At 39.4% G+C, this 27,420-nt stretch overlaps 1 protein-coding gene across 1 annotated transcript; it reads right to left on the bottom strand.

Annotated features, from left to right (window-relative positions):
- Nucleotides 1-1,914: 1,914 nt before the first annotated feature.
- RELL1 (RELT like 1) lies at nt 1,915-23,138 on the bottom strand. Its single transcript, NM_001012582.2, has 7 exons — nt 22,982-23,138; nt 14,158-14,385; nt 12,272-12,343; nt 11,006-11,063; nt 8,281-8,520; nt 7,424-7,611; nt 1,915-4,597 (listed from the first exon to the last, which is right to left on the bottom strand). The coding sequence occupies exons 1-6, from the start codon at nt 23,067-23,069 to the stop codon at nt 7,431-7,433; spliced, it is 867 nt and encodes a 288-aa protein (NP_001012600.1). The 5' UTR covers nt 23,070-23,138; the 3' UTR covers nt 1,915-4,597; nt 7,424-7,430.
- Nucleotides 23,139-27,420: the final 4,282 nt, after the last annotated feature.

Below are 27,420 nucleotides of genomic sequence, written 5' to 3'. Positions count from 1 at the left end.
TGGGAGCCTTGAAGCTCTGTAGAATGGTAGTTCAAAAATCTAGCGAGCTGTGTCACAGGTGGTGCTCGTAGGCAACAGGTGGAAGAAACAGCTCATCCAGAGCAAGAGGTGATGTCAGACTGCAGTAGGAAACAGCGCAGTGGTACCTTATCATATGTACCCCACAAGTACAGGGGAAAAATAAATAAATAAAAATAAACTAAACAAAGAAATAACTGGAAAGTATATCCAGCATCTGTACAAGACAGACAGTACTTCGGGCCTAACTCAAAGCTTTCCTCAAAAAGAGTCCCAGTCAAACACAAGACTTCACAGAACAGTACAAAAACGAAAGCTCACTTTTACCTAGTCAAGCCACGTGCCTTGTTCATTAGATAGGAAAAGATCTGCACTTACCTTTTCTTCTTCAAAAAAGTCTTGTTTGTTCATTAGCAGTAGCACTACATACCTGGAAAAGAGAAGAATCGAACTGCTCTATAGTGCTCAGGAGCAGTGGTTTAGATGGGTACAGGCTGATTAGCAATGTGAGCCACCTGCAGGGCACAGGTGGGAGTATTCAACATCCATTAAACAACAGGAAATTTAACTCCTTAGAAAAAGCAGATGCTCACGTTCCATCCTAGGAGGCATCAGCAATACCACACTAGAATAAACTGTTTCCCATGTTTCCCAGCAACATGAGGTAGACTGAGGAGTTTTGGCATAACGCCTCACGTAATAAAATAAAGCACTGTACTGGGGGGAAATAACAGCTTCCTTCTGGGGAAAAAAAAAAACCTCACATTTCTTTTGAGGACTGATCTCTGCCAGTTCAATTATAACATGTCTCAAACATCAAAACAGAAATCCTTATTAATTCAACCTATGCATATAGCTAATAAAGGTATATGTATTGCACAACTGTTATAATTATCTTTTCAAAGCCTGATGATGGTTACATTTGTATTCAGTTTTCAATTAAATATAACCTGAAATTGTTACTGCAAGCAGGAGAAATGTCAAGGAGCTGAGTGTGGAAAACACGCAAAGGAAAAAACAAGACACACAGAACATTACACTACGGTTATTTTGTCATGCAGATGAAAAGGAAAAGAAAATATCTGGAAATGAGAACCTAAACATGTGTTCAAATTCCATTAATTTTCTAATAGCACCATTTCAATTCTCTGAGAAAACAGAGGCCTGGAGGAATGTTTTTCTTTCCTTTTATTTTTCCTAGTTCTGATTGTAAGCCACAGCTGCATATAAACTTCTAGAACTCAATGAGCCCAGATCTCAAAACAGACCTTGTGTGATGCAGCTAGGAAACACTGAAATAAGGAACAGAAGAACTGCAAACAGGATGGCACACTGATAATTACATCTAGCTAGCCACAACATCTTGCTTTGAGCTTCCTTCACCTATTCATACAGCAAAACTCACTGTAATGCCATTTGCAGATTGCAGTCATCTGTGAGAACATAATGTAACAAATTAAGTATTGTAAAATCACTGAGACACAGAGGAAGCAACTGCAAAGAGCTTCCTGTCATTTGTATTTTTCTTTCCATACCATACAAAAAACAATTGAGAATAACGAGAATGTTGCATATTTTCTAAAAGCTTAACTTTTTATTGTATGTGATGCTGAAAGTCCTGATATATTAAAGGCAAAAGGTCTTCACTCAGATACCAGCTCAGAGTAAAGCTTATATTTTCTTCCTCCCAAGATAAAATACAGAACAAGTATATTATTTGCCATTGTCCTTTCTCAAGGAAATAGCACCGAAGAACATCACAGAACAGCCTAACCTCATTACCTCCACGAACAAAAACTCAGAGTGCAAAGAGTTGAACGTTACACATTAGAAGCTCAGAACGTGTAACGGTTAGGTTCCACACACAGATGCAGGTTTAAAGGAATCACAAGCGAGTTTAAGAATCAATATTTTATTATCTGCTTGGTAGTACAAAAGTTGTATATAAACTACTTTGTTAAAAATACATCTGATATGCAAATTTAAGAAAGGCTGACTAATATGGCAATGTCCGTATAACTACAAAACTGCAAAGTGTAGTGTATTAAAGGCAATAAAAACAGGCACCACTTCTAAATCTTCTTACTGAGGAAGCAATGTACAAATTCAGGTCTTGTACATACCAGGTCTTACAATACCTTATGTAAGTAAGTTATACAGGCAAACAATGTTTTACATATCCAACAAGTTTTAATTTTATTCTACATAATTCAAGTGGAATCAAAATAGGAAGTACTTTTAAATTAAGTAAAAAAATAGGATATCTTTGTTTAAGCTTCTTTTGAATTCTTTCAGTATGTGACCTTGCAATGCTGGCCAACCACGTATTAAAACACAATACCATCAAATTAAAAACTTTCTTTTTTTTTTTTTAAAGCTTTTGAGACAGTCTAACTGTGCGTCTTCTTTCTGAAAACTGTTTAAAACTGCCTGGCTTTTTTATTTACTTTAAATGCTTTGCTTTAAATGCTTTTAATAGCATTTATTTACCCAATACTCCCTTTTTCCAATAACATTTTATACTCATAGCTCTCAATCTCTTGGAAATTGAAAGCTAACTACTATAACCAACACTAATTAAACTCTTCTAGAATAAATAGCTTTTTATTGAAATCAAGTGAAGTTTGAAGAAGGAAAAAAAAAAAATCAAGACTCTGTCAAATGTATGCCTATAAGGCGAACTTTGTAGTTTGTTAAATATCAAAGAGATTTTATAAACCAGACAAATTAATGACAGCAAGGATGCTAAACACTTGAGTACCAGTTCTGGTCAGAGTTATTTTAGGTACTCAAGAATGAGCAGTTCTCTCTATGAATATCCATTTTAAAAGGCACAATAAACCATCACTTCTTTTCAGGAGCTTGGTTGGGTTTGTTCCTCCTCCCTACCAAATATGGTGTCTGTGAGAAGCATCGGGACCTAGCAAGCAGTAAACCTGCTCAGGGCAGAGGGGGGCAGAACTAGATGATCTTTAAAGACCCCTTCCAACCCAAGCTGTTCTAGAATTGGATCTATCAAATCTTACTGATTGAAGACAAAGGAAGGCAATCACGGCACATGTTTCCCAGCAACCATCACATAAACTCAAAGTTCTCTGACAAGATGTGGGAGTATCTAATATGGTTAAAAAAAGAATATGAATTTTTAATATTCGTACACATTGATTGTTAACATTACATACGCTGATGAAGATTCTCAGATCTGAAAGAGAAACACAGTTCAGAACACCCAGACAAAAAAAGATCGAAAGCAATTTAAAACAAATCAATTTCAAAAGAAGCGCTGATTTTCACAGAGTTCATAATTTAGGTTAAATTAATGTATAGTTCTCAGAATATAGCATAATCTCTACTACGCTGTTTTACCCTACAGCTTCTATTCTTAGGCACTTGGAGAAAATGTTATTTTTCACTTTCTTTCACATAGCAAAATTTGCTGAAGTATTGCAAAGGTCCCCTCCCCCTGCCTTGCCAAAATAAAACAATAAGATTGTAAAGGTCATAATAAGTAGACACAAAAATAACATCACAAAACCATCAGTGGTATTTTTAGCAGTAGATCACACTCAAAATATTAAGGCAGTGAAACAATGGCTTAAGATTTCGGTGCCAGTGAGAACTGCTACCCTCTGAAGCCACTCTGAAGTACTTCAGTACATACTCCATACATTTTTAATGACAAATATTCCATATCCTTATCTAGTGGTTCAAATATGTTGCCTTAGCTTAATAAGGAACCTGTGGGTAAAAACAAAAGAGAAAGGCAAAGCTATTAGGCAATCTGCAAATACGACTAAGTAGTTACAAGAAAACTGGAGAAGAAATGGTCTTAATGAAAGTGACCTTTCCAAAAGCTCAACAAGTGCATAGAAGAAGACACTCTTTAGCCTAATGATAAATAGTTATTAAGGTAACGGGAATAAGGACAACAGTATCATTTGACACTTGTGTACAGCTAAGCCACTGTACTGTGAATTACCTTTCACAGAGTCAGAAGGCTTACTTACTTCTGCATGTCTGCACACATGCAGATTTGACTGGAAATGTTTATTTCCTTGTGTGTTTTGCTTGGCTACTAAAATTTAGATTAGAAGAGCATTTTCATCTTCTGTAGCCTGACTTTCATCTTCAGCGAGTACTTGTGAGCTCTGGAAGGGAAGAACAGAGGAAAAAAATCCAAATGGACGAGAGGGGTGAACACAATTTATCCACAGAGCAACCAGATTACTTGTAATATAGAACTCAGTACAAGAAAATACTTGTTTGAGTATGAAGAAAAAAATAATGTGGTAAGGTTTTTTACCTTCCCTGTCCAAAAACTAATATGTATTTTTTCTTTTGAAGATGAAGCTCAATTTTTGGCATGAGGTCCACACTGCGCAACAGTATGTATGTGTAAATCTTAATATTTTTTTCACCAATAAAAATCAGTAAGTATTTAACCTTGCATGGATGCCATCACAAAACTTGTAAAATGCTATAGTGCCATAAACACATTTCCTTAAATAAGAATGCATTTCTTGGGAGTTCTCTGTTTTCTCCAAAGTGCTAGTTGACAAACTTCTTTTAGAAGTTCCACCTGCAAAACAAGAAAGTAATTTCACAGATAAGTCCAGGAGAAAAATTAGTTACAGAATGAGGGCGTCAATTAAAAACAGATGTTCTGAAATAGAAAAAAGTGCCTGAGTGGTGGTTATGCATTACAAACTTTAGAATAAGAAATGAGAAAAGCTAAAAATTCAGCTGGTAATCATGAAAAGGATGGACAAAACCACCAGCACACCAACAAATCACATCATTGTAAAGCACACACAACTCAGAAAGGGATACCAGAAATGGTAAACATCACAAAGCTGCAGCACAGCAGTAACTTAAGTTTTTGTTTTCTTAGTAGCTTGCCAAGGAACTCCGAGAGCTTAACTCAAATACTTGACTTGAAGTATCTGCTCCATATTTACTCCTTTTTCATGTGCCACTAAAAATATTTCAAGTAAACTGAAACGATGAAATGGAATCTGCTCAAGATCATGGACCTCAGAGATAGAAGACATACTAAGTATCAAAGATGCAGGCAGCAAGATGGAAGGATAAGCTGAAACACTGCAGAGCTCATCTCAAGAAAATACTAAGAATATGTCAGTTTAGGGAAAGCAAAACTGAACTCAAGAGTAGCAGTGAACACAAACAACCAGCAGCACAAAGATACTACTCAACTCAGAGATTTCATCTCACACAGAACTCTGTTATAGCCATTTGAAGCACCAAGGACCAATCTAGTGGCTCCAAAAGGCTGGAATAAACCTTTTTCTGGCAGCACTTACATGCACATTTGTGCCTCCCTTCTTCCTCTACATTTGAAGATTTGAGCCATGTTCCCTAAAACAATGTGCTACAGGCACAAAAGTCCTAAACATTGCTTGTCCATTCCATGTCAGTAAATTAAGCTAAAATACTTTATTAGAAGTCTGAATCAAGGAATTGAAACAGAAGTCTAACTAGTATCAGATTACTTATGAACAGCTTTTCATGGCAGCGGACAAAAACATATGTAGAAGCACCCTGGAGAACAGAATGTTAAGCTTTCAGGCAAAAGCTGAGATTTTTTGGTTTTGTTTTGTTTTCCCTCATAGTACAGAGCAAACAGACCTGGCTGGTTTCCCAAGTTTAGAAAATAGTTTTGTTGGACTGGAGAGGCCATTACAAGTGATTCCCCTGAGTCATTTCTCTGCCATTAGAATATTTGTTTTCAAAAAGGGCAGCATCTTAAATCCTAAGAGAGGTTCTGCAACAAAAAAATGCCATAGATGGACACTTTTTTTTTTTTTTAATAGCTATACTATTCGCTCTCTAAAGAGCAGCTTATTTTTAGATTAAAGTAGCAATAGTTCAAACTTAGGGAAATATTTTTAGGTAGTTAAGGAACAGCTTTCATTAATTTGGGAAAGGACAAATTACAAAACAAGTTTAAAGCATTTCTAGATGATGAAAACAAGCTTTTCAAATCACAAGCGCACTGGAACAACCTATTTTCATATATGCTCTTTTCTTGCTATTTTTCATGTTAAAAGACAAATTATCTTCTCATAAGTCAAAGGACGTATTAGTAACAGTTTGAACTCCCTTTGGAAATACTGGAAAGAAAGACCACAGACCTTCATGCCCAATCCTGCTGGACATGAAAATACCGAGGCAGCTAGTGAGGGAAGAGTTTATTTCCTATTTCATTCAGTTAAAAAAAATATCTGTGAGAAACAGCATCCAGATAAATACTTTCTTCTTAGTTTAACACTCATTTATCTGTGCTCACATTAAAAGTTAGGAGGAAGTAATCCACTGTATAGCAAGCCAGCTGTACAATTTGTCTTCCTTTTTAAATTGGTGGATTTACAGAATGTTGAATGGTTGTTTTTTATTGGTTTTTTTCTTTGTTTTTGTTTTGAACATACTCAATTTTCATTTGTGTGCTTCCTTCTTATATTTGGGGTTACTGAAAGTTTTAAATTGGGCTGAGCTGACGCACCATTTTATCTTCTTTACTAGAAAGAGTCTGTCACTGTACTTGTTCACTTCCTTCAAATCTAGTGCCTTTATTTTGTTATGCTGGAACTCCCATCTTCCCCAGAGGCCAATCTCTCATCATGTCACAGTTGTGTAAAATTGTCTTTGCCTTGGAAAATGTCTCATCTCCAACTGATAATCAGTTACATCTGCCCTCCCACACATTTTCGACGACTACATCCTAGGTTTCCCCCCCACACCAGGTGTGCACTCCAAAATATGGCAGACATTTTCAACATGCTTAATGGGATATCAAGCAATTTACTAAACTTTAACACCTCAAGAGAATTCCCATCCTCCTGGTTTAATAGCCTACCACAGATCACTGTGATATGAGCATTTTTATGCATCTCCACTCTTATTAGCCAAAGCCTCCCTGAGCTATCAGAGAAGTATCTAATAAGCAGCCAGCTGACATGCAGCATCAGTGAGAACAATGAAGAAGCACTGCAATTATTCCAGTGAATAAGCACTCAGCAGTATTTGTTTCTTTTGGGCAACCAGCACATTGCCACTATGAACTGAACTGTCCATTTACTGTGAAAAATTATGCACAGATCTTGGACCAATGATGCTACTTTCATCAAGTAGCTTTTATTTCTACATCTGTCCATATTTTAAGGTCTAAATAAAAAAATTAGATAAAAGCTCAAAGTATATTTTAGGCTTTACCAATTTATCATTAACTGAATGATCAAATTCAATTTTTGCAAACTTTTACAGCAACTTTCAAAATTGCCTGATGAGTTTTCACACAGAACAGATACATTCACAACCTTTTTCCTCCTTACTGGTTGCTTCAGTCTGTTTCCCAGCATACCACTTTCATTAGTTCCCAGTGCCATACCTGCAGTTCACTCAGAGCTTCTCCTCTCTTGCGTCCCCTCTTTCACAGGTGTGGCAGGTGCTTCTTTTGCTTCCTGTTTGACGGGCGTGGCAGGCATGTCACCATTGAGGCCCTCCACCCCAGTAACAGACATCAAGCTTTTCCGTTCTTTGGAATTAGACTTGTGCTCCACTTTTGTGACTCTAAACCTGAGGTGACAAAAAAGTGAGATTCAGTTGCATATCCCTAGATATTACCAAGATCATTCTGTGTAGCCAGGATATGTATATGCATGTATTTTTATACAGGAGAATCCCAAGACCCTGAAGTTAGAGCACACACCCACACAGACTCATGTTCACTTCAGAGCAATCTTCCTTTTTATTACCCATGCAGACCTTAAACATTCATTGCTGCTGAATCATACTTTCTCAGGGACTTGGTCTTTAAAACAAGCCACAGATTCTATGCTACTAGACCAGTAATTTTTCTAAGACAACTACTGTGTAAGATGGGAATTAAAAATAACTGGAAACATAATGAAGTTATTTCTATACCTCACACTTAATCCAGAAATAACAAATCAAGAAAAAGGCATTTATTCACATGCATTCCTTATTACATTTAGACTGTGTCAACAGAACTATGGCTTTGGATTTACAGCCACAGTAGATGCCTACTCATTCACAGGGGCCTAGAATAGTCTTGTTCACTTTCTCTAGAAATACATTTAGTTTACAAGTAATAGGATTTAAAAAAAATAAAAAAAATCAGTCACTAGTTCTAGAAATAGAGTAAAATTAATGGGTAGCCGATCCCATGTGGGCCACTATAGCATCTCTAAGGAAAGAATACAGTGAAGTGGCATTAAATCTTACCTTCCCACAGAAAGTACTGTAACCTCTCCAAGGCGACTTCTTCTGTGCTCTTTGGATTTGTGAGCTGGCTTTATATGATGCCATCGTTTGTGGCTACAGCGAGAACAAACATCCTTCTCTATTACTCCTCCAACAGTATGTAAGTGATGGCCTTTGCAGTTGTGTTTAAGTGAAGCAGCACCAGGTGACAAAGGAGACCCTGGACTTGTTGGACTTCCAGGAGCATTAGGAGACATGGGGCTGGAGGAAGTATAAAGGAAACGCAGAGTATACTATTAAATCCTGTTTCTTAAAAGGAAAATAAAGAATAAAGCTTTCAGTTATGTCTAATGAATAACTACTTTTCTGAAGGATAGTTTATTTGTGAGGATACATGAATTAATGTTCCCTCTAACACCATGTTTTCACAGTTCAAAAATCACTTCCATGAATGAATGGATCTGCAATGACATAGTTAACGTAACTGACAGAAAGTACAAGGAAATGAAAAAAAAAATCAGGTTAAAATTGAGAAAAATAGTTCAAGTGGACCTGTTCCATTATTTTTAAGAACTCACAGAAAGACACTGTCACAGCATTGTATTGAGGCAAAACTAAATGTCTGTCATGAAACAGGATTAATATACCATTCAGCCTAAGCTTGAGAAAGCTGCTTTTTAAAGGACCCGTAAAAAAAGAAAAAGCATTACAATGAACAAAATGCACCTATTGAGAGTAACCCATGAAATTAATCTTAATTTCTTCTAAAACAGAAGAACAGGCAGGACAGACAAAAAGCAAAGACTTTTTTGGACTTTACTCCACTGTCGAGCAACATATTCTCATAAAGCAAGACAGAGTTCAGTGCATTACAGGTAAAATGACTACAACTTAAGGCAGAACATTCCTGAAAAAGGACATACCAGAAAGTTGTTTATCAGATCACTGTAAAACTGAAAGGATATTTGCAACGCAGTCATTCTGGTCCAGATCATATTCCGTGTTTTAAATAGCTCTTTAAATAATGGAAGAGAAAAATATCTAAAGTGTCTACAAATTTTGGGCTTCCCTATAGTATCTGTAGAGGACAAGCCAAGAAATGAGGATGATAGGAAGAAAGTGTGTGAGAAAGACACACACAGAGAAATCTTATGAAAAATACTGGATGTATCACAGTAGGGACAACACAAATTTCAGTGTTTTAGCAGAAATAAACATTAAAAAGACAGAGGCAGTTAGGCAGATACCCATTCTTCAGAAAAAAGAAGGTAAAAAACACAAGCTGAACATGAATCATTAGGATGTTGCTGCTTTAAAACAACAATTTTTTTTTCACCATGGAAATAACAACCTAATAAAGTTACATTATTAAGCTCTAATCATGCCTTAGCTGGAATGTTTCATCCAGTTTCAGGAATGTTATTTCTAGAAAAATTCTAACAAACCATAAAAACTCCGAAGGAGAACAAAGGAATAAAATTCGCCAATGAAAGACTGGAGCTATTTAGATGTTTATTTTCAGAACAAATATGTTGTCAGGAGGCATTTAGTGGTCTTCAAACAAATAAAAGAAACTTAAAAAGGAAATAAAATCCATTTAACACGTTTGAAGTAAAGACAAGAAGTAATGACTTTAAATAGCAGAAGTGCAGATTTAACTTCACCATGTTTATTTCCATTACTAGGAAGTGTTTCACAGTGGACTGAACATACAAATGAGTGCAAGGGATTTGCACTCAAGCTGCTACAGCTTTAGGAGCATCTGCCAGAAGTAATGCAAGAACAAACCACCATATCTTTTGGTAGTCTCAAAAGACCATAGACCCTTCCCATTTTTATATTTTAATTCACTGAAACGGCAGTCAAACTCTCAAGGTACACACAAGGTATACAAGATGCCTGAGTTAAAATCCTACCAAATATTTCTGAATCACCAGGAAAAAATTGTTCCAAAATAATCTCTATGTTCAAGAGTTCATTTTGTTAAATTTGCAGTGAGTTTCTTCAATAACCAAGCCTCTCATCATTAAAGTAGGAGAGAAATGGTTGCACACTGAATTATTTGTTTTGCTAAAACTATGCACTCTTACTTCACTACTGCAATATCCAGCTTTTCTGCCTTGAATAGGAATAAAGGATTACATAAGAAGAGTGCAGTAATACAGACACAGTTTAAAGGTATTAGATACAGGTATAAGCATTTTAATTAAATGGTATGCTTGCCATTTAAGGGGTAAACTACTTTCCCTATGTGAAGTTTTAAACAGGCGTGCGGTGGAAGAAAGCCCAAGAGGTAGGCCAGCCAACATATGTTACCAAAATTATAATGCAAAAAGAGTAAAACAGAAGACATTGAAAGAGACAATATTCAAAGTTAGCAACCATACAAATGAAAAAGCACTGCCTCTGCTCTTCCAGATCACCAAGTTTTGATTAAACCAACTTGGAAATAATTGCATCCTAAAGTAAACAAGTATTTGCAGCCTCTGTAAATCTTTAGCTCAAGAAAGCAATAAATCATTTTGACAGGCTTAGAACATATAACCAGAAGAGCAAGATATTATCATGGGGCTTACACTAAAATGTAATGAACTCAAAGACACAACAAGGAAATCAAGCTATTATCCTCTTGGCTGACAACTCAAGGAAGTGATGTAGTCTTCAAAGTGCACAGGAAATAAAACCCTTTGAAAGGGTACATTTTTAGTTGCCTCAGGAAACACACATTAAAAAGTTGAGCAATTACCTTTCGGGTTCAAAGACACTGCTATCTGCTACCATGGCCTTTAACACATCAGCATTTGCTGTAATGAGAATAAATAGAATTCTTCAAAAATGCACAGCTCTAACTTTAGAAAAACAAACAACAAAACTAAAGGTGCTAAAAAGAACTTCCATCTAGAAGAAAGATGGCTGCATTGTCTGTATCACCAAAAAGGCATGAGAGAGAATCATGCAAAAATGTTTACATAATTCTATGGGATTTTCTTAACATAAGTTACTAAAAGTACTGCTCATACTGCACACGAAGCTGTGGCCCAATACAAGCTATACAGCAGCCATGTGCACAGTACTCCTACACAAGAGAACTGAAAATTTTAATACATTCATTTGATCACAGGACTATCATCACCTAATACTTATAGAGCAATTTAACAGAAAAAGCACCAAAAAAAGAACAAAACCCAACCATGATGAAACACATTAGCCCTTAGCCCTAAGCCCTAGCAGTCATTAAAGGAAAACAAGAAACCAGCAACAAAAAGAAACCTTTCCTGAGGTTTAGGCTTCATTCAGAAGTAACTCAAGGCAAGCTCAGTGCCGAGGAGAACTTGAACTTATACAAATGTAAAATTAATGGGCTAAAGTTTCTTATACAATAAAAACATGCAGTCTCCTAAAGGTTGCTTTGACTGGTAAAAGTGTTCTGAACTAACCAAGCACCCTTCAGCCCACTTATGTGTAGTTTCACTTTTTTCTAATAATATCCGTTTTATCATTTACTTTGTGCAGACAGCACAGGAAGATACCATGTCTGAATTTCCAGGTCAGAGCCAGTCTACTCTGTTCTCTCAATTATGCACAAATCTTTCATCAGACAACAGCCATGGAAATCATCTCAAGACAAACTCTTCAATCCAGTCAAAACATTAGAATTTCACATGCTTTAAAGTGTTGCCATTAAGAAAACAAGCTTCAGCTTTTCATTGAAAAACAAGCAAAAATATTTTAAAAAAGAAAAATAAAAAATCAAATGCCTCAACAGTTAACAGCAGATTAAGAAATGCATGAACCAAACTTACAGTACAAAATTATTTTCAGATAATAAAAAAAATGTCTCCACTTTGCTTGGAATTATTGCCTCCTGCAGGCAATCTCAAAGAATACACGTACAAAAAGGCTATTAAATGAAAACATACAAACATGCCACACTTCTGAATATGTACAAATATACATATACTCATCAGACACCAACACAAAGGCTCACAACTTCAATTTCACCATACTATACCTTCATTTTTCATAATGTAGTTAATAATTTGTCCTACAGTGTCACTATTCTCATGCGCAGTTTCATTCATTTCTGTGCAATGAAATAAATATTTTGTCAATATTTTCAGCCTTTCAAAACAAAACAAAAGTTACTTTTAAAAATAAACTACACTAAACCACCCCACCTCCAAAAAAGAAGGAAAGAGGGAAAGAAAGAGGGAAAGAAAGAGGGAAAGAAAGAGGGAAAGAAAGAGGGAAAGAAAGAGGGAAAGAAAGAGGGAAAGAAAGAGGGAAAGAAAGAGGGAAAGAACACCTGAAGACGTTACAGAAAGAAAATGGCAAGATCTACTGTCACTTTAGAGAGAATTCTATTTAATTTTTCTATTTATTTATTATTTATTTATTTATTATTATTATTTATTTATTTATTATTTATTATTTATTTTTCTAAATTCTATTTATAGCTAGTTACATAAGGAGACATAAAGCAGTATTTCTAATCCTAAACATAAAGAGGAGAACAACAAATCAAACCATCTCACAATAATATTTTAAAATAGGTATTATCAGCTTCTAGAATAAAAGGGGTTCAATTTAATCTTACAACCACAAGGTTTTTTGTTTTGTTTTGTTTTTTAATTGCATATACGATTCTTAAATTCCTCACTCCTCTAGTCATATATAACAGAGAAGCTTAGTACTTCTGGAGCTGGCTGCACTCATTACCAGCGCTGGAAGTCTCCCCAGAATAATCTCAGAAAACAAAGACTGGGGAAAGAAAACAAATTAAAAAGCACAGCTTACTTAATAGACATCTGCAGGGCTATCTTTAAAATAAAAAATAAATAATCAGAGGATGGAGGCAAGTTTGATAGGTTAGGCCTTACATTTGCCTCCAAGTAGTAAATTAGGGGCTTCCTTCTCTCTTTACTCCACCTTTCATCTTCTTCACCCCAATGCCTACAACTCCACAAAGCAACTTACACACCTGTTTCCTCAGAAGACCTGGAAGCTGCCCCCCTCACTGCCACTCACCTTGCTGTTACTCCTCTCTTGAACCACCAGATTAAACAGACACACTGTTTGAGTGCATGCCCTGGGCAGTGATTGCTTAAGAACACAATGACAGATCATTACGGGAGCACATGACTCTACCGTTACCACAGATGCACTGTAATTTGCACTTATTATGAACCTGCTCAGATGCTATCAATCTGCTTGGAGAAAGGAAGAGGCCCGAAGCATTTACAACGGATCTGACCTTTCTATTTACCTAGCCAAATGCTGCACATAACATTCTTCTCTGGGGTAAAAAAGAGACCAGGGGAAGATGGGAATAAGGAATCACAAAACAAGAGGACAGACAGAAAAAACAGAACAAAGGTATCTTTAAGGAAAAAAAAATATAAGCAGCATGCGTTACACAATAGAGAATGTAGACAGTCCACCCAAAGGCTCAGTTTTATAATGAGTGGGGAGATGAGAAAGACAGTGCAACATGAATAAAACTAAGGTTGCTAAACATAAAGCTTAGACTCAAGGCTTTAAACAGCAGCTTTTCACCACTCCCTGATGTTCAATGCTTGCTCTCAGCAGCAGACGGAATGCACAAAAGGGATCTGGTGACTTCAATACACAGCCACAAACAAATATGCTGGATACTTTGATCCCTCCATCATCTCTTAATCTGTTTTAAAGGACTCGTGGGAAATTGGAAGACTGGCAAAGCTTTAACTAGCAAAGACCAAAAACCAACAGACACAATGGTAATAAAAATACTTCTCTTAATACTGTATGATATCTAATCTAGACAGAAGAATGACAGAAGTCTCACAAAAAGTTAACTCCACGTTGGCTGCAGTGATTAGAAATAAACAGAAATATTTCTTTAGACACGTTGATTACCTATTTTTTCATCAGGCTTTTCCTCTTCCTCTACTTCTTCAGCTTCTGTTGTACAACGATACCCCTTTTTCTTAAGGACGTGACAGATGAGGATCCCCAAGAGACCCATGATGAAGAAAACAGGTACCAATACAAAGGCAACATACTCTAGGTGCTCAGGCTTGTTATTATTGCCAGCTGTCACAGTAGTTGTCGGTAGATCACGGCTTGCCAAGGCCTGTACATCACCTACATAATGGAATAAACAGAGTTCATGTCTGTAACGGTATCTTCTCTACATAAAACGATTACAAATATTCAAATATTCAATATATTCAATAAATACAAATATTCAGACTTAGGAAATGTCCTTGAATTTTTCTTGGGAACGGGCTTAGAAGAATACAACAGATTCCAACTAAGCCCAACTGTTCAGCTAAATCCAAATACATGTTTGCATACTCAGAATTCCTTCGAAGTCTCTGAAGTTTATGTATACACAATATACATAATAAAGATTTACATAATAACCCCCAAACATGCAAAAATATTCTACCCTATTTTTTTTAGAGTAGGAAAGAGTGTCAACAAAATGAGATGAGTAAAATTCTAACATATTTTAGCATGTTTTCTACCTACTTGTATTAAAACAGACATGGTAATTCATAATGTTGTTACTAAGTGGGTTGAAGATTCACCAGAAAACCAATTACATGATACTGAAGCTTTCACAGCGGAAATACCCACAGCCATCTAACTCCTCCCTCTGAAAAAAAACCCACACATAAGTCTCCAGAAATCTGCAGAAAGACCAATACTTCAAAATCACCTCTACTGCGCCAGCTGTATAAGTAATGAATTTTTTAAAAAGCATTAAGTATTCATCTGAATCAATTTGCTACACAACAGTGGGAATGCAGAAAGCTAAAGGAAATGCAAACAAACATCTGAATAGTTCTGGAGGCTGAATGAACTGTAATGTTAAAATTAAACCTCAGGATGTTTGCTTGGGACAGAGCCAGATGGCCTAGCTTGCATACAAACCCAAAAAAGAAAGCTATTCATTCTTTTCAAGAAAAGCCAGCAATGCTACAGATAACTGTATGTAGAACTTAGTAGGTATGTCATCTTCAGTAGCTTTACCTTGTACTTGGGCAGGACAATTGAGCAACAGAACAGTTGAACAAGTTAACACTTAAAAACTGCAATTCTTTTACACGACAGAGAAGTGAAAGACAAGAAAGGATAAAGAGAATCACATAACTGAAAAAGCTGCTCACAGTTTGTTTTGCCAGAATTTTTAATTCACATTTTAATATACTAAAATGAAATGGGTTTGGTCTTGTTGGCTTTCAACATATCCAAATTTCATCAGGCAATTTACTTACCAGAAAGGAGAAAAGTCATTACAAGAAATACTATTTTGATGGCTGCATTGTTTCAGAATCTAAGAAATCCAACTGAAATAGCATACATCACAACCTCAGAGAGGTTTTAACAGATCTTAACAGATCAGAACATGAAGTGTGCTCATTTAAGGAAAATCAGCAGGTGCTTTGAATTCTGATGCACACTATCCGTTTTAAGAATGAACAGGAAAACCACAGCACACTACTTCCAAGACATCAACAGCAACTTACTATTCAAGGTAACTAACAGGTGGGAGGACAGATTAGGAGGGCCGCAGGATGAATCTGACTCTCTGTTTTCTATGTGTCTTTGTGAGAAAAGTAGCACTACCCTAACAAATCTCCTGACTTTCCTCCATGGCCATGGCAAGTAACCCCTACTTCAAACCTAGAGAGCAAGTGCTTCCAGCCCTCCAAGCTGCGGTTCCTCACAGCTTCCTCCAGACACAAAGCTGCTTCATGAGGTCCCTCTCCCCTCAGTTCTCTGCTACCCCACTGACTTTGCACCTGACAGGCCAAAACCCTGAAAATAGTTTTAAACTGGATTGGTTACTGAGATTGCTGAAGAGAAACATGCCCTAGAAAGCCTTTACTATTTAAAGCAGTCACTTCAGTGAAGCAGCACTACCTGTGGTTTACAGACTGCTCCATCAAGGCAACCAAGTAACTCATCTTTATGAGTTTCCTCGTCTCTCATGTCGGTAGTGCACGTACAGTTCTGAAATAAGTACAGTTCTGAAATAAGTTCGATTCTGTTCTGGAAGGAACCACGTGCCTGGTTTCTTTTTTTATTATTATTATTTTAAATCTACAATCTGTTCTTTGATTTCATTGAGCGCTTCTGCTCACAGGCTGCGGCCTGATATACCAATGAGAAAACCCTTCAGCTACAGTCCATCATCAAAGGTTATGACAGCTTAGAAATATTCTCAAAAGATAAATGCAGCCTATACAAGCTAAAAAAAAAAAAATTAAAACCACCTTAAAAATGCCACCGATGAACCAATATTGAAACCTCTTTTTTCTGACTGAAGGGTGTTGAAAAAATCCATGATGTATCAACTCAATGCTCAGCAATACAGATTGGTCTACTAAATAGATTAAAACTTAAAAAGCTTTAGAATTAGGCAGGAAAACATAATTTTAAATGAAATAAATATTTTACATATTAACAGTGACATGTAAATGAGTCACTCAGGTTTTATTCAGTTGTCTTTAGATATCTAAAAATCTAATTCTTCCATTAAAATTCAACAAGGTATGAGCACGTTTAAAAAGTATCTTCCTTAACAGTAAAACTTTAAATCAATGTTTTTTTTATGTAAATAGGTAATTTGCGCAGAACATGAACTGCTCTTGATGACATCATTAAATGACCAGAGATATAAAAATTCACAAGAAGCAAAACAAAAATTTTCCAGAAGAAACTGACTGCGTGGATCAAATAACTTCTGCTGTATTCAACCTCATAAGCAGAGCAAAGCACTCAGCACTCATTACCAAACACCACCCATGTGTCAAGAACTCTGCTCTCAGAAACTCCGCCATTTAGGATGTAATACAAGATAATGACTTGCCTGGGTACAAGCAATACATATCATGTATTAGTCAGAGCTGCATCACTCATTTTATGATCCCTATTCTTCTTCCTCTGAGGCATGTTATGCTTATTAACAGAATGGCGACAGTTACCCCATTCTCATGATGTACCATGTTGCCTCACAAAGGTTTTTACTGAAAATTCAGGCCTTCCTTGACTCAAGCCAATACTCAGTGAAATCAGTTTGCTGTGGTCTTCTTCCTGTCCTGATGTTTTGATACACCTGTGCAGACTATCAGTCTACATAACAAAACTACCTGAAGATGCACTCCAAATGCAGACATTTAGGAGCAATACTTGGCACGTTTAAAATGCTGCTAAAACTACAAATCACAGATTATATTCATGATACTAATTCAGATCCCACATAGCCTTGTTTGCTTAAGAATAAGTACGTTTCAGTCATTGATCTCCAGTCTGCCTCAGTCAAGAACTTTGCTTTTATACTGATTCTAATCATCGCTGCTCAGACACAGTGTTCTTCTATCTTTCCATCTCAGCAATGGCTCAAGAATACATTACAAAACTTTTAAGAAATAGAATATGTGAGGAAAAAAGTTGGCTGAGGAATAAAAATCATCCTTTTTTTTTTAATTACAATTTTTATACAGCTGAGTTTGATCTATTAATATTTGAGTTCAATACTGTCTTCTCTCCATGTTAGCAAGATAATGTTTAATTTAAAAAAATTTTAAAAAATCTAAGACTATGATATCTTGAAGGCTACAGTAATAACAAGGCTGGAGTGGACCACATACACAAAGGTATTGCTCTGTAGTAAACCTTTTTCCCCCTTAGTCTCACAGATTCACAGACTGGAGCACGTCAGCAAGGCCATCCCACTTCATGCTGCTGTCCTAGAGCAGGATTAGCTGTTCCCAGACAACTATTTGCCACACAGAGCTAAAGATCCCGCAAAGGCAACAGCCTGCCCCCCTCACACACGTTTTCTTTCTTTGCAGATGGAGGGTCAGAACAATTATTTTGTTGATATCTATTTGCCACATTAATAGACTTAGCTCATACCAAGTTTCAGAATTACTTGCTCCTTGGTTTTAGCAGCACGAAAAGATTTCACTTAGCGTGACCCTTATGACATCCCTGATGAAGCTCCAGTCAGATCAAAGCTTTGCCTTTAGCAATGATCTAAATAGGCAATTCTCAAACTTTTCAAAGAGCAAAGAAAAATCCCCAGAAAGATTTAATGCTGCTTAAAGAACAACTCAGATGGTTGAAAAGGAAATCTTTTCTGCAATAAAGATTGTATCTGTTTAGTTGTTACATAAGCAATGTAAAATTCATCACTAAAATAATGCATTGTCTTTATTTTTCTAAGCCTCCCATACTAAACTTAAGTAGAATACACATCTAATGGATTGTTTTAAGCACATTCCAGTTATTGTATTGTTTAACCTACAGCAAGAAGCCCATAAACAATGATGTAATCTCTCTCCCCTGCTGATAAAGAATCCTATTTTGTTACGCCAGATTTTGCCTATTAAGCCCATGCCATTTCTTTCTCATGGCTTGCCTTTTAAAGAGCTTTGTTTATATTTCATGAATTTGATTGTTCTAGCAATCAGTCTGCTATAGACAACTACACACATATTTACTATCTTATCCTTGTAGTTCAAAAAGTTGCATGATCATATTTCCTGCTTTCAGGCATGAAGATGAAATATAGCTTTCCATCTAAATATACAGAAACAAACTACTGTTGGCCTTGATGTTAACTGTTAGAGAAATCAAGTATGATCACGGCACAACCTATTTAACTGCAGTATAAGGCAAATGAAGCATTCAGTTAAGACACAGGATCTGCTCAGACACCTCGGCTAAGCACAGCTGTAAATGTCTCAGCAGCAGCCTTATCTTCAGCAGTTCTCTCCCTCTTCATACATGCGCTAGTTCATTCATCCATGGTAAAGGAGAAATCACACAAGTTTCAGAATAACTTAAAAAAAAAGTGACTTGAGTGTTTTCTGCTAGTTTTTCTTTCTTTAATGCCTGGACCACTTCTCATTCAGTTCACTCTGTGGCCACAGAAACGATTTACAGGTGTAATGAAAGGCCAACATAAGCTGGCAATGCCACGAAGTGAAGTGAGCAGGCTATTCCCACTTCAGCTCACCTTGCAAGGGAACAGCATCTGAGATCACAGCCAGTGTTTCATCTTCTCCTGACAGAAGTATGCTCACACTGCATCGAACTATGACATTTCCTACCTCCAGGAGAAGCCCAAACTGTGTGTCTCTGTGTTTCACTCTGAATCACGGTTACAACAAGAGCTTTAAATCACAGTTTACATCCCTGTCTTATTACTAAGGTGGTAGCTATAGAGGAAACCAGAGGAAACCATAGAGAAGGTGACAAGGAACAGCTTAAACAGGGTGTTTTCCACAGGAAAGAGCAAGTGAAGGCAACCTGTTGCCTAACATCTGTTTCACCCATTGTTAAAGGGAATGGTGCTTTGGGGAATATCCATGAACTGAATAATGGGGGAAAAAAAACACTATCATTTAAGAGCAACGTTCAACATGTCCAATTCTGCTTCACTTCTGGCTATCCTGTAGTAAACGGAACCTGCAAACAGAAGTGAAATAAGCAGGAAGTCTGATGAGACAGAGGAAGCCACATGATAAAAGAAGATGACGATTAGTAGCAGCGCTGCCAGTTGCCCTAGAGGTTGTTTAAGGTCAGCTGCTAGGAACAAACTTCAAAACTTTCATTAGGTTTGTCAGCAGCAGTGTCTCAAACAAACACACAGAAGACTCAGCCATATGGCTCACAGAAGCTCAGCATGGCTGAGGCTGGCAGAGACCTCCAGGTCCCTCTAGCCCAGCAGCAGCTCCAGCAGGGACACCAGTGCAGGTGCCCAGGCCCATGGCCAGGCGGCTTCTGAAGATCTCCAAGGAGGAGAGCCCACAGCCCCTGGGCAGCCTGTGTCAGTGCTGTCACCCAGCACTACATCTAAATACTTTTAACTAGCTTTACTTCCTTGTCACTACTAGCAAGATGTATGTCCCAGGAATAACCTGTCTTAAAACACCTAGCTGCATCCTTACTACCCAACATCACATCCAAACCCATAAACCCACAAGTCTTTCACAGTACCTCAGATTGGAGCCTGCTAGAGTCCTTACATTAGAAACTGAGACTTTGGCTTACTGAAGTTATCACAAAACTTACAATGATATCAAGGGTACATTCTGCAGTAGGTCTGGAAAGTGAGCCTTCTCCTTTGAGAGTCAGGTCTCTGCCGTGATGAGTTCCCTCCCAGTCAGGTGCTACATCAACACAGTTTCAACAAGCTATCCACAGAGAATGGTCGTGCACAGGCTTTCCTGAAGGCTGGCAAGAAGGGCTCTGAGAGGAGATATCTCCTAAGTGTGGACAGGCTCTATTAACAGCAAACTATAGCTAAAAGCAGTAGCGTATAATGCATGTAACCCTCAGCAATTCAAAATCGTTGTGGTTTATGCAACCCCAGATGAAAACTAAACCTAACCTTGTCAGTTGCCTAGTCTGTCTGGGCAATCACATCATGAAGGCACCTAGCATTATTAAGACTTCAAAGACAAAGATATCAACAGCAGCTCAGCCCTGTTGAAAAAAGAGTAAATTGCACTATGTACAGCAATAAGAGAGACTCAATCCATCCAGAAGATGCAGCTGACAAGACTGAGAAAACAGATCAGAATCTCACGCTTTGCTGCTGATCAGCATTACAATGCTTTGCATTTCTGTTGTAACACCTATCAACAAATTTCAGCTTTCAAATAAAGCATGCATTCCATGCAATTAACCAAGTGCGCTTAAGCCATTTGGCTGTCTCAGAAAAATAAAGGATCTCTGTAGGACACATCAGATATTTAAGACATTCCGTATCGTTGGGAAATTTACAAGTGCCAGCAGCATTAAAGCAATGCTACCAAACACATAAAATCCATGGCTCTGTACAAACATTCACACTAGTTGAAATCAGCCAAAGATTTTTAACTAAAACCAGCGTATCCTGTGTGACAACATAGCCAAAAGCATTTGGCAAACCTCAGGAGGAAGGAGAAAGAAACAGTGCTTTCTTTTTTGGTACCTTTTGCATTTTCTGTTACACTTGGCAACAGTTCGCTTTCCAAAGTACAGCTGATGCATGTGATGAAATCACAGGTATCATTACTAAGTCCCACTGATGCATGCGGCCTTACAACTCCCCTGGAAAAGTGCTCAGTGATACAAACCTGGGTACAAACATTTCAAGAGTACCTGCAAGCCTGTGCACACCCATCCTGCATCTTACTACACCTTCAGGCATCTTCAAGATGCCAGCAGCAAACTGCACGGCCGTCCCAACAGATTGAGGAACGCGCAACAATGTGCCAAAGCAGCAACTACAGAAGAGCAAGCTAATTTATATATGTGTGTATATATATATATACACACACATGTTAATCTTTCAAGAAATGTTATTCACAAAGGAGGAGGAAAACGTGGTCAGGCTCAAGAAGAGAAGGAACATCTGCAATTCCTCTCCTCTCTTACATCTGCCGTAGAAGATCTGAAAGGAGTGTTCAGGCCTTGCAAAGCCAATTAGCGGTCAACGCAGATCTGAACTCCAGGCTGGCTGTTCTTTCACTGAAACTGATTGGTTGAATTTGAGAAGAAAAAGTCTGATAATGCCGATATATTGAGCACTGTTCTACAGGTCTCGGCTGTGCCTACTGGTACTTCTTTCTGCTCTCCTGAAGAGAAGGAATGAGCTAGATGACAAGGCTTCCACGCCTCTTGTTTTCAGAGCAAAACAGCAAGTGGTGGACACCTCAAACCCTTTTGAACCAAGCTGACACGTGCTAAGCACTAATTACAGATTGACAAAGGGCGTATAGAAAGATTCACAGCATTTTGTGCCTAATTTCATGCTTGTAATCACGGCCCTGCTAACTGCTTCCCCCATGCTCTCGCACAAGCCATACGCCCTCAGCCATGCCCTGCCACACAGCTGTACTGTGCTGCCAGTGCAAGGACCCACAGACACAGCGAGCAGCCACGCTCCAGGAGCAGCCACCCACACCAAGGAGTGCCTACCAGCGAGTTTACATTTGACAGTTTGCACTTCAGACAACACAGGCAGCAGGAGACAGTCAGCTTCGAGATTACCAGTACCACAACGTCTGGAGTTAGGCATAAACACAGAAACTGCCATTGAGAAGTAGCTTCCTCTGTACAAGAGCACCACTGGGAGCACTTAAGGGTTACAGCAAACCGAGTTTCTAAAATCTAAACACAAAGCCAAGTTTAACCTCACACCGGACAGCCAAGCAGAAGTAGTCCCTCGAATCACTTACGTTGTGTGAGTCACTCGCCCACTCCGTTCAAAGTAAAGGTAACTACAGAACGGCTACGAGAACTCGTACAGCTCACTGTAGAGCTTTTTTTTAAACCCAACCCACAGTCACCCCAGACCGAACAGCCGCAGGAGCCATCGCGACGTGAAGGGCCGCGCCGCCCGCGGAGCTCCGCGCTCCGGCACAGCGGGCAGCACCGCGCCGCGCGCCGCCCCGCGGGGCTGCGAGCTGTGAGCGGGGGACAGGCGGAGACCCCGCTGCCACCCGCCCCCCCGCTCGGCCCGGTCAGCGCAGGAGTCGAGCGGGGGCAGAGCGAAGAGGGGGCTGCCCCTCTCCCCGCGCCGCGGCAGCCGCCGCAGGCCCGGCCCGGCCCCTAGCGGCCCCTGCCCCGCCGGCACCCGTCGCGGAGAGCGGACCGACACCCGAGGAGAAGCGGCGGGGTCGGTGGAGGCGCCCGGGAAAGCAGAGGGGTCCCGGCTCGACGTTTCACCCACCGAGATCGGAGCGGTTCCCCAGCCAGACGGCCGTCGGGCCCAGCGAGGGAGCAATCGACGGGATCCCGCTCGCCGCCGGCGGAGCCATACCCGGCACCACTTCGCGCCGCCTCCGCGCTGGCAGCCCCGCTGCCGCCCGCCCGGCACGGCCCAGCCCAGCCCGGCCCGGCCCACCGGCGGCCGGACGCGCCCTTCCCGCACGGCGACTGCGCGGAAGCGGCCCGGGGCGGTGCTGGGTGAGGCGGAGCGCGGTCCCGCTGGGCGCGCTCGGTTTGGTGTTGGAGGATGGGGCGGACGTTTCTTGTGCGCTTCTATGGCAAATTTGTGAAGTTAGTCAGCATTAGCATCGAATGCAGAAGCGTTACTGCGGGTGATGGGGCACTGGCACAGGGTGTCCAGAGGCTGTGGAATCTCCCCCATGGACATGCACCTGGGCACCTGGTCTGGTGTTCTGGCTGGAACTGAGGTTGGGCCAGAGGGAGCTGGAGATCCCTTCCAACCTCGGCTGTGCTCTGATGATGTTGCAAGCTGATAAAAGGATGGTTTTGTAAGCCCAGCTGACAACTGTAGTGCTCCCTGGTGCCTTACCCTTGAAAGCCAGGATCCAGAGGGAGGCAAGATGGAGACAGGGATGATTTTGAGCACAGCATTGGGCTTAGCAGCCCCTGAGGCCAGTGGACTGCTCTCACCCAACTTGCTTCATGTGAGGTGGGCACTGCAGTGGCTCCCAAACACCGGGTGCTGCACCATGCTCCTGGTGCTGCCCAGAGCCTCTCACAAGGGCTGGTTGAGGTACATATCGCTCCAGACAAGTGAGCTGTGCAGCAGCACGAGGAGGCCACTACCACCACCATCCCTGGAGGACCCTCACTACCAGAGCATGGCATAAAGGCCAACGAGATCTGTGGGGACAGCTATTCTGTGCAAGGGGCTACCCACACCCAGGAGGAACAGCGTTTGTTGGCAGAGCTGGTGTGAAGCCGCACGGTGTAACAGTGGGGCAGGATGTGACAGACGGTGCCACGTGGCCCTACAGAAGGTGCCACCACCACTGTAGCATTTGTGCAGGGTCTTACAGATGTTCACAGCCTTCATGTGACTTCATTAATTAGCACTGAGCTCACAGGGACACCACTCTTACACTCACCCTTTTACCTCTTCCCATCCACGAAGCCTCAAAGTTGTGCTTGCATTCCTTGATTCTACACAGCTCAACTCCAGCATAGGTTTACATCCCGGTAAGCCAGCTCAAGTGTTTAGGCCATGGCATCTGTAAGTGGACTTCTCTGCTGCCTTGGCAGAAGCATAAGTAGAATTATAGAATCATACATTGTATTCTTGTATCAAGGCAGGGGCAATTACATCTTCCCATTAGTTCCAGATACATTACTCTAAATTATTCTGATCTAAATAATTTATTTACTTGCTCTTGCTCATTTTAAAGAGACAACATGGGGGTTATTATAAAGCCATACACATTCTTGAATGATTTGTTCTTTTGGTACCAGCAATTTGTTCAGAAATATCATTAGCCACTGGCTAGAGCTATTCTCAGCTAGACCCAGCACACCAGTTTGCCACCTCCTTGTTTGGAGCCCATAAGCCCACTTCATAGCTTCCCTTCAACCACCCCCCCCCCCAATCTTCTTTTATAGTAAAGAAAATACACAGAAAAATATGTTCTTAAAAAATAGTAGATTGGTACCATTTGTGTACTTGATAGAGTGCACTGGAAGCTGCAGCTCTGGAAATAACCTGTTGTAACCTTTTTGCTGTGTGCTTGATGGTCAGCTCTATTCATGGTACAGATTATAGCCACTGTTTGTATAAAAGTCCTTTTCAGACCTAGGAAAAGATCAGGATGATTTAACACCCAAGATAAACGTGTTGACAAGCAAAAATAAAAATAGCTGTCTCTTTTCCTTCTTTGCTAACAAGGGAAAAGTACCTTTCCAGAGATAAGCACTTCCTGAGTCTAGCAACAGAGCACTATCGATTGTTTGGATACTTGTTTAGACACCCTTTTTTAGCATCCATTCAAGTGATTTTACAATTCCTTCCACAATTCAAGGTTGAATGCTATATTTGCTTCTAACTGCAGCTGAATCTGACTGCCGTTTGTTTGTTTGTCATCAGCATTAGGATAGGCAATAAGCTGCCCTGAGAACAGACTCAGCAGAGACAGTAATGACATAGATAATAAAATATTAAAGCTTAATTAAAACAAACAAAAAACCCCTACAACTGTGGAACACAGTACCTAAGCAGCATAAGCAGACATTGCTGATTTTTTTTGCAAGTTTGACTTGTGTACCAAATTGAAAGTTCAGCCTGAAGAAGTTCAGGAATTTAATGGCATGATCTTTGCAATTGAAAATGCCTCTTCTGAGTCAAGCAGATGACCAAAACCGTGAAATCTCAGATTTCTTAAACACCCAACAAGTTGTTCAAATATTTGTTAACAAAGAAAACTATCAAGGAATGAACAGAAGTGTCCATTTCAACACAAGGGGAAATCAAACATAGGAAAACATGTCTTTGACCCTCCAAGGGTTCATACAGGTAGTATGGCTGTTCACCTGAGCAGCTTCTTCACTGTCTCTTAAATTGTGATTTTCTTTTTTTTTTGAGGTCTAGTTTTCTGTCAACTGCACTTCCTAAGGGAGACAGAGCTGGGATGTTTCCCCACGCACAGGTAATCTCCAAATTCAGCAGGATTTCTGAACCACATCTGCCTCTGTGACACAAGCAATCCAAGGAGAAGCATTCTTTCAGGTTCTCCCTCTCTCTCTCACTTCAGAAGCATTGGTTATACTTTTTTTTTTTCTTTTATTAACTGGTTTCGGAAATAATCTCAATTTACTACACAGCCCACAAACAGTGAATTCACATAATTTCCAAGGCAGCAACTTCCTACCCTTCTTCACCTACTCGAACAAACACCTTCGGACATAGGGGAGCTCATACTTTGCCACAAGAAGGTCTGGGAAACCACCTTCATAGTCTTAGAGAGAATAATAAACCTCACTGAAAACACTACAAACGACAAAGTTTCCTGAACAGATTCAAAACTAAGTTGCAGTAAGTTTTAATTAGCCCAATTTACCTCAGCTGTTTCCTCAAGATTTTTTAAAACAAATCTGCAGTTTGTTCGTATGACTGGATAAAGCACTCATTTGGGTAACACATAACTAACTTTTCTAATGCAAAGCAGTCAAGGAATCTTCTTAAAACAGCCTTTGGCTTTGCCTACTATCGATTGCTGACACCACGTAGAAAACATTTAATGATCTGATTCTGTATTTTCTGCATGCAGTTAGAAGAGTTCAGGTTTTGCCAGTACGTTATTACTTGTTCCTGGATTTCCATTGGAAGCCCTCACTATTGTTGCTGGAAATCTGAAAAATACATGACTCTCCCTGACCATTGTAACTAAGGGGGAAGTAAATTTTACTTGATGTTTCTCCCATAGTTTTTATTTCAGTCACAGATTACATTAAATATTATCGAGAATTTGACCTGTTATTTTTTTTTCCATCACTGTTTCATTGCTGACTTTTTTTGGGGGGGGGGAGAGGATTTCTTCTGAATTTCATATATCAGAGCAAGACAGACACCTGGCCAGCTCTCAGCCGTAAGGGTTACACACAGAAATGATGTTAGCAGCAGTACGTAGAAGACAAACTCTCACTTCCACATTTTAAGCAGTGTAAGCTTAAACTTCAAAGCAAGGAAGGTATCTTTTTCTGATATTGGAAATGTTACATCATCAGGCCCTTTTACATGACTTAATTTTTTTACTTAACTTGAAAATCATAAATCAGAGTACTAACCCCACAACTGTATGATCCTACAGTATCTATTTTAAAAATGCATATATGCACAAACATTCCAGCATAAAACTAACCAGTGCTACTATGAGTAAAGCTTGATCACATGAAATACCCTTTGAAATGTACATGATATGCATTCCCACATCATTTAATTGCTCACTTTTCTTTATTGCTAGAATCACAATTAAAACACAAACTTGCTTGCATTAGCTTTCTAACAGTTCTTTCCAACCTCCCCACCTACACCAAGAAAAGAGTTCCTTATATATACCATCTGCACACATAAAGCAAGACTACTTCCAAAACTTTTTTAGAGTGGCATCCAAACGCTAGCAGTATTTAAAACGCCCACATCAGTGTAGCAGAAATGCTAAGTCATGGCTTGAAGCAGTCATCAAGCACCTAGTGTGAAGGCAGGGCCAACCCAGGGGAGCTCAGGTGCATAAAATGTACCTGAGTGACCAGAAGGGGTGGAGTCAGGAGTTACCCCTTCTAGGCCTCATTTAAGGGTTGGCAGCAGGGGTAATTCTACCTTGCTGGGGCTCTCTGTGTATGTGTGGTCTTCCACAGGTAAGTAGATTCTTTGTTTTGCTTCTGTGTCTGTAG

This window comes from Gallus gallus, chromosome 4 (genome assembly GCF_016699485.2).
Source record: "Gallus gallus isolate bGalGal1 chromosome 4, bGalGal1.mat.broiler.GRCg7b, whole genome shotgun sequence".
NCBI classification, from domain to species: domain Eukaryota; kingdom Metazoa; phylum Chordata; class Aves; order Galliformes; family Phasianidae; genus Gallus; species Gallus gallus.
The sequence above is the reverse complement of the archived record's forward strand: the minus strand, read 5'-3'. Positions and strand labels throughout refer to the sequence as shown.

Excerpts from the sequence above, each read along its gene's own strand:
- RELL1 (NM_001012582.2), bottom strand. The coding sequence starts at position 23,069 with ATGGCTCCGCCGGCGGCGAGCGGGATCCCGTCGATTGCTCCCTCGCTG. Across the intron at positions 12,344-14,157 it reads AAAGCCTGATGAAAAAATAG|AAATGAATGAAACTGCGCAT; the intron begins GTAATCAACGTG and ends TTCATTGCACAG. Across the intron at positions 11,064-12,271 it reads CTACATTATGAAAAATGAAG|CAAATGCTGATGTGTTAAAG; the intron begins GTATAGTATGGT and ends TTCTCATTACAG.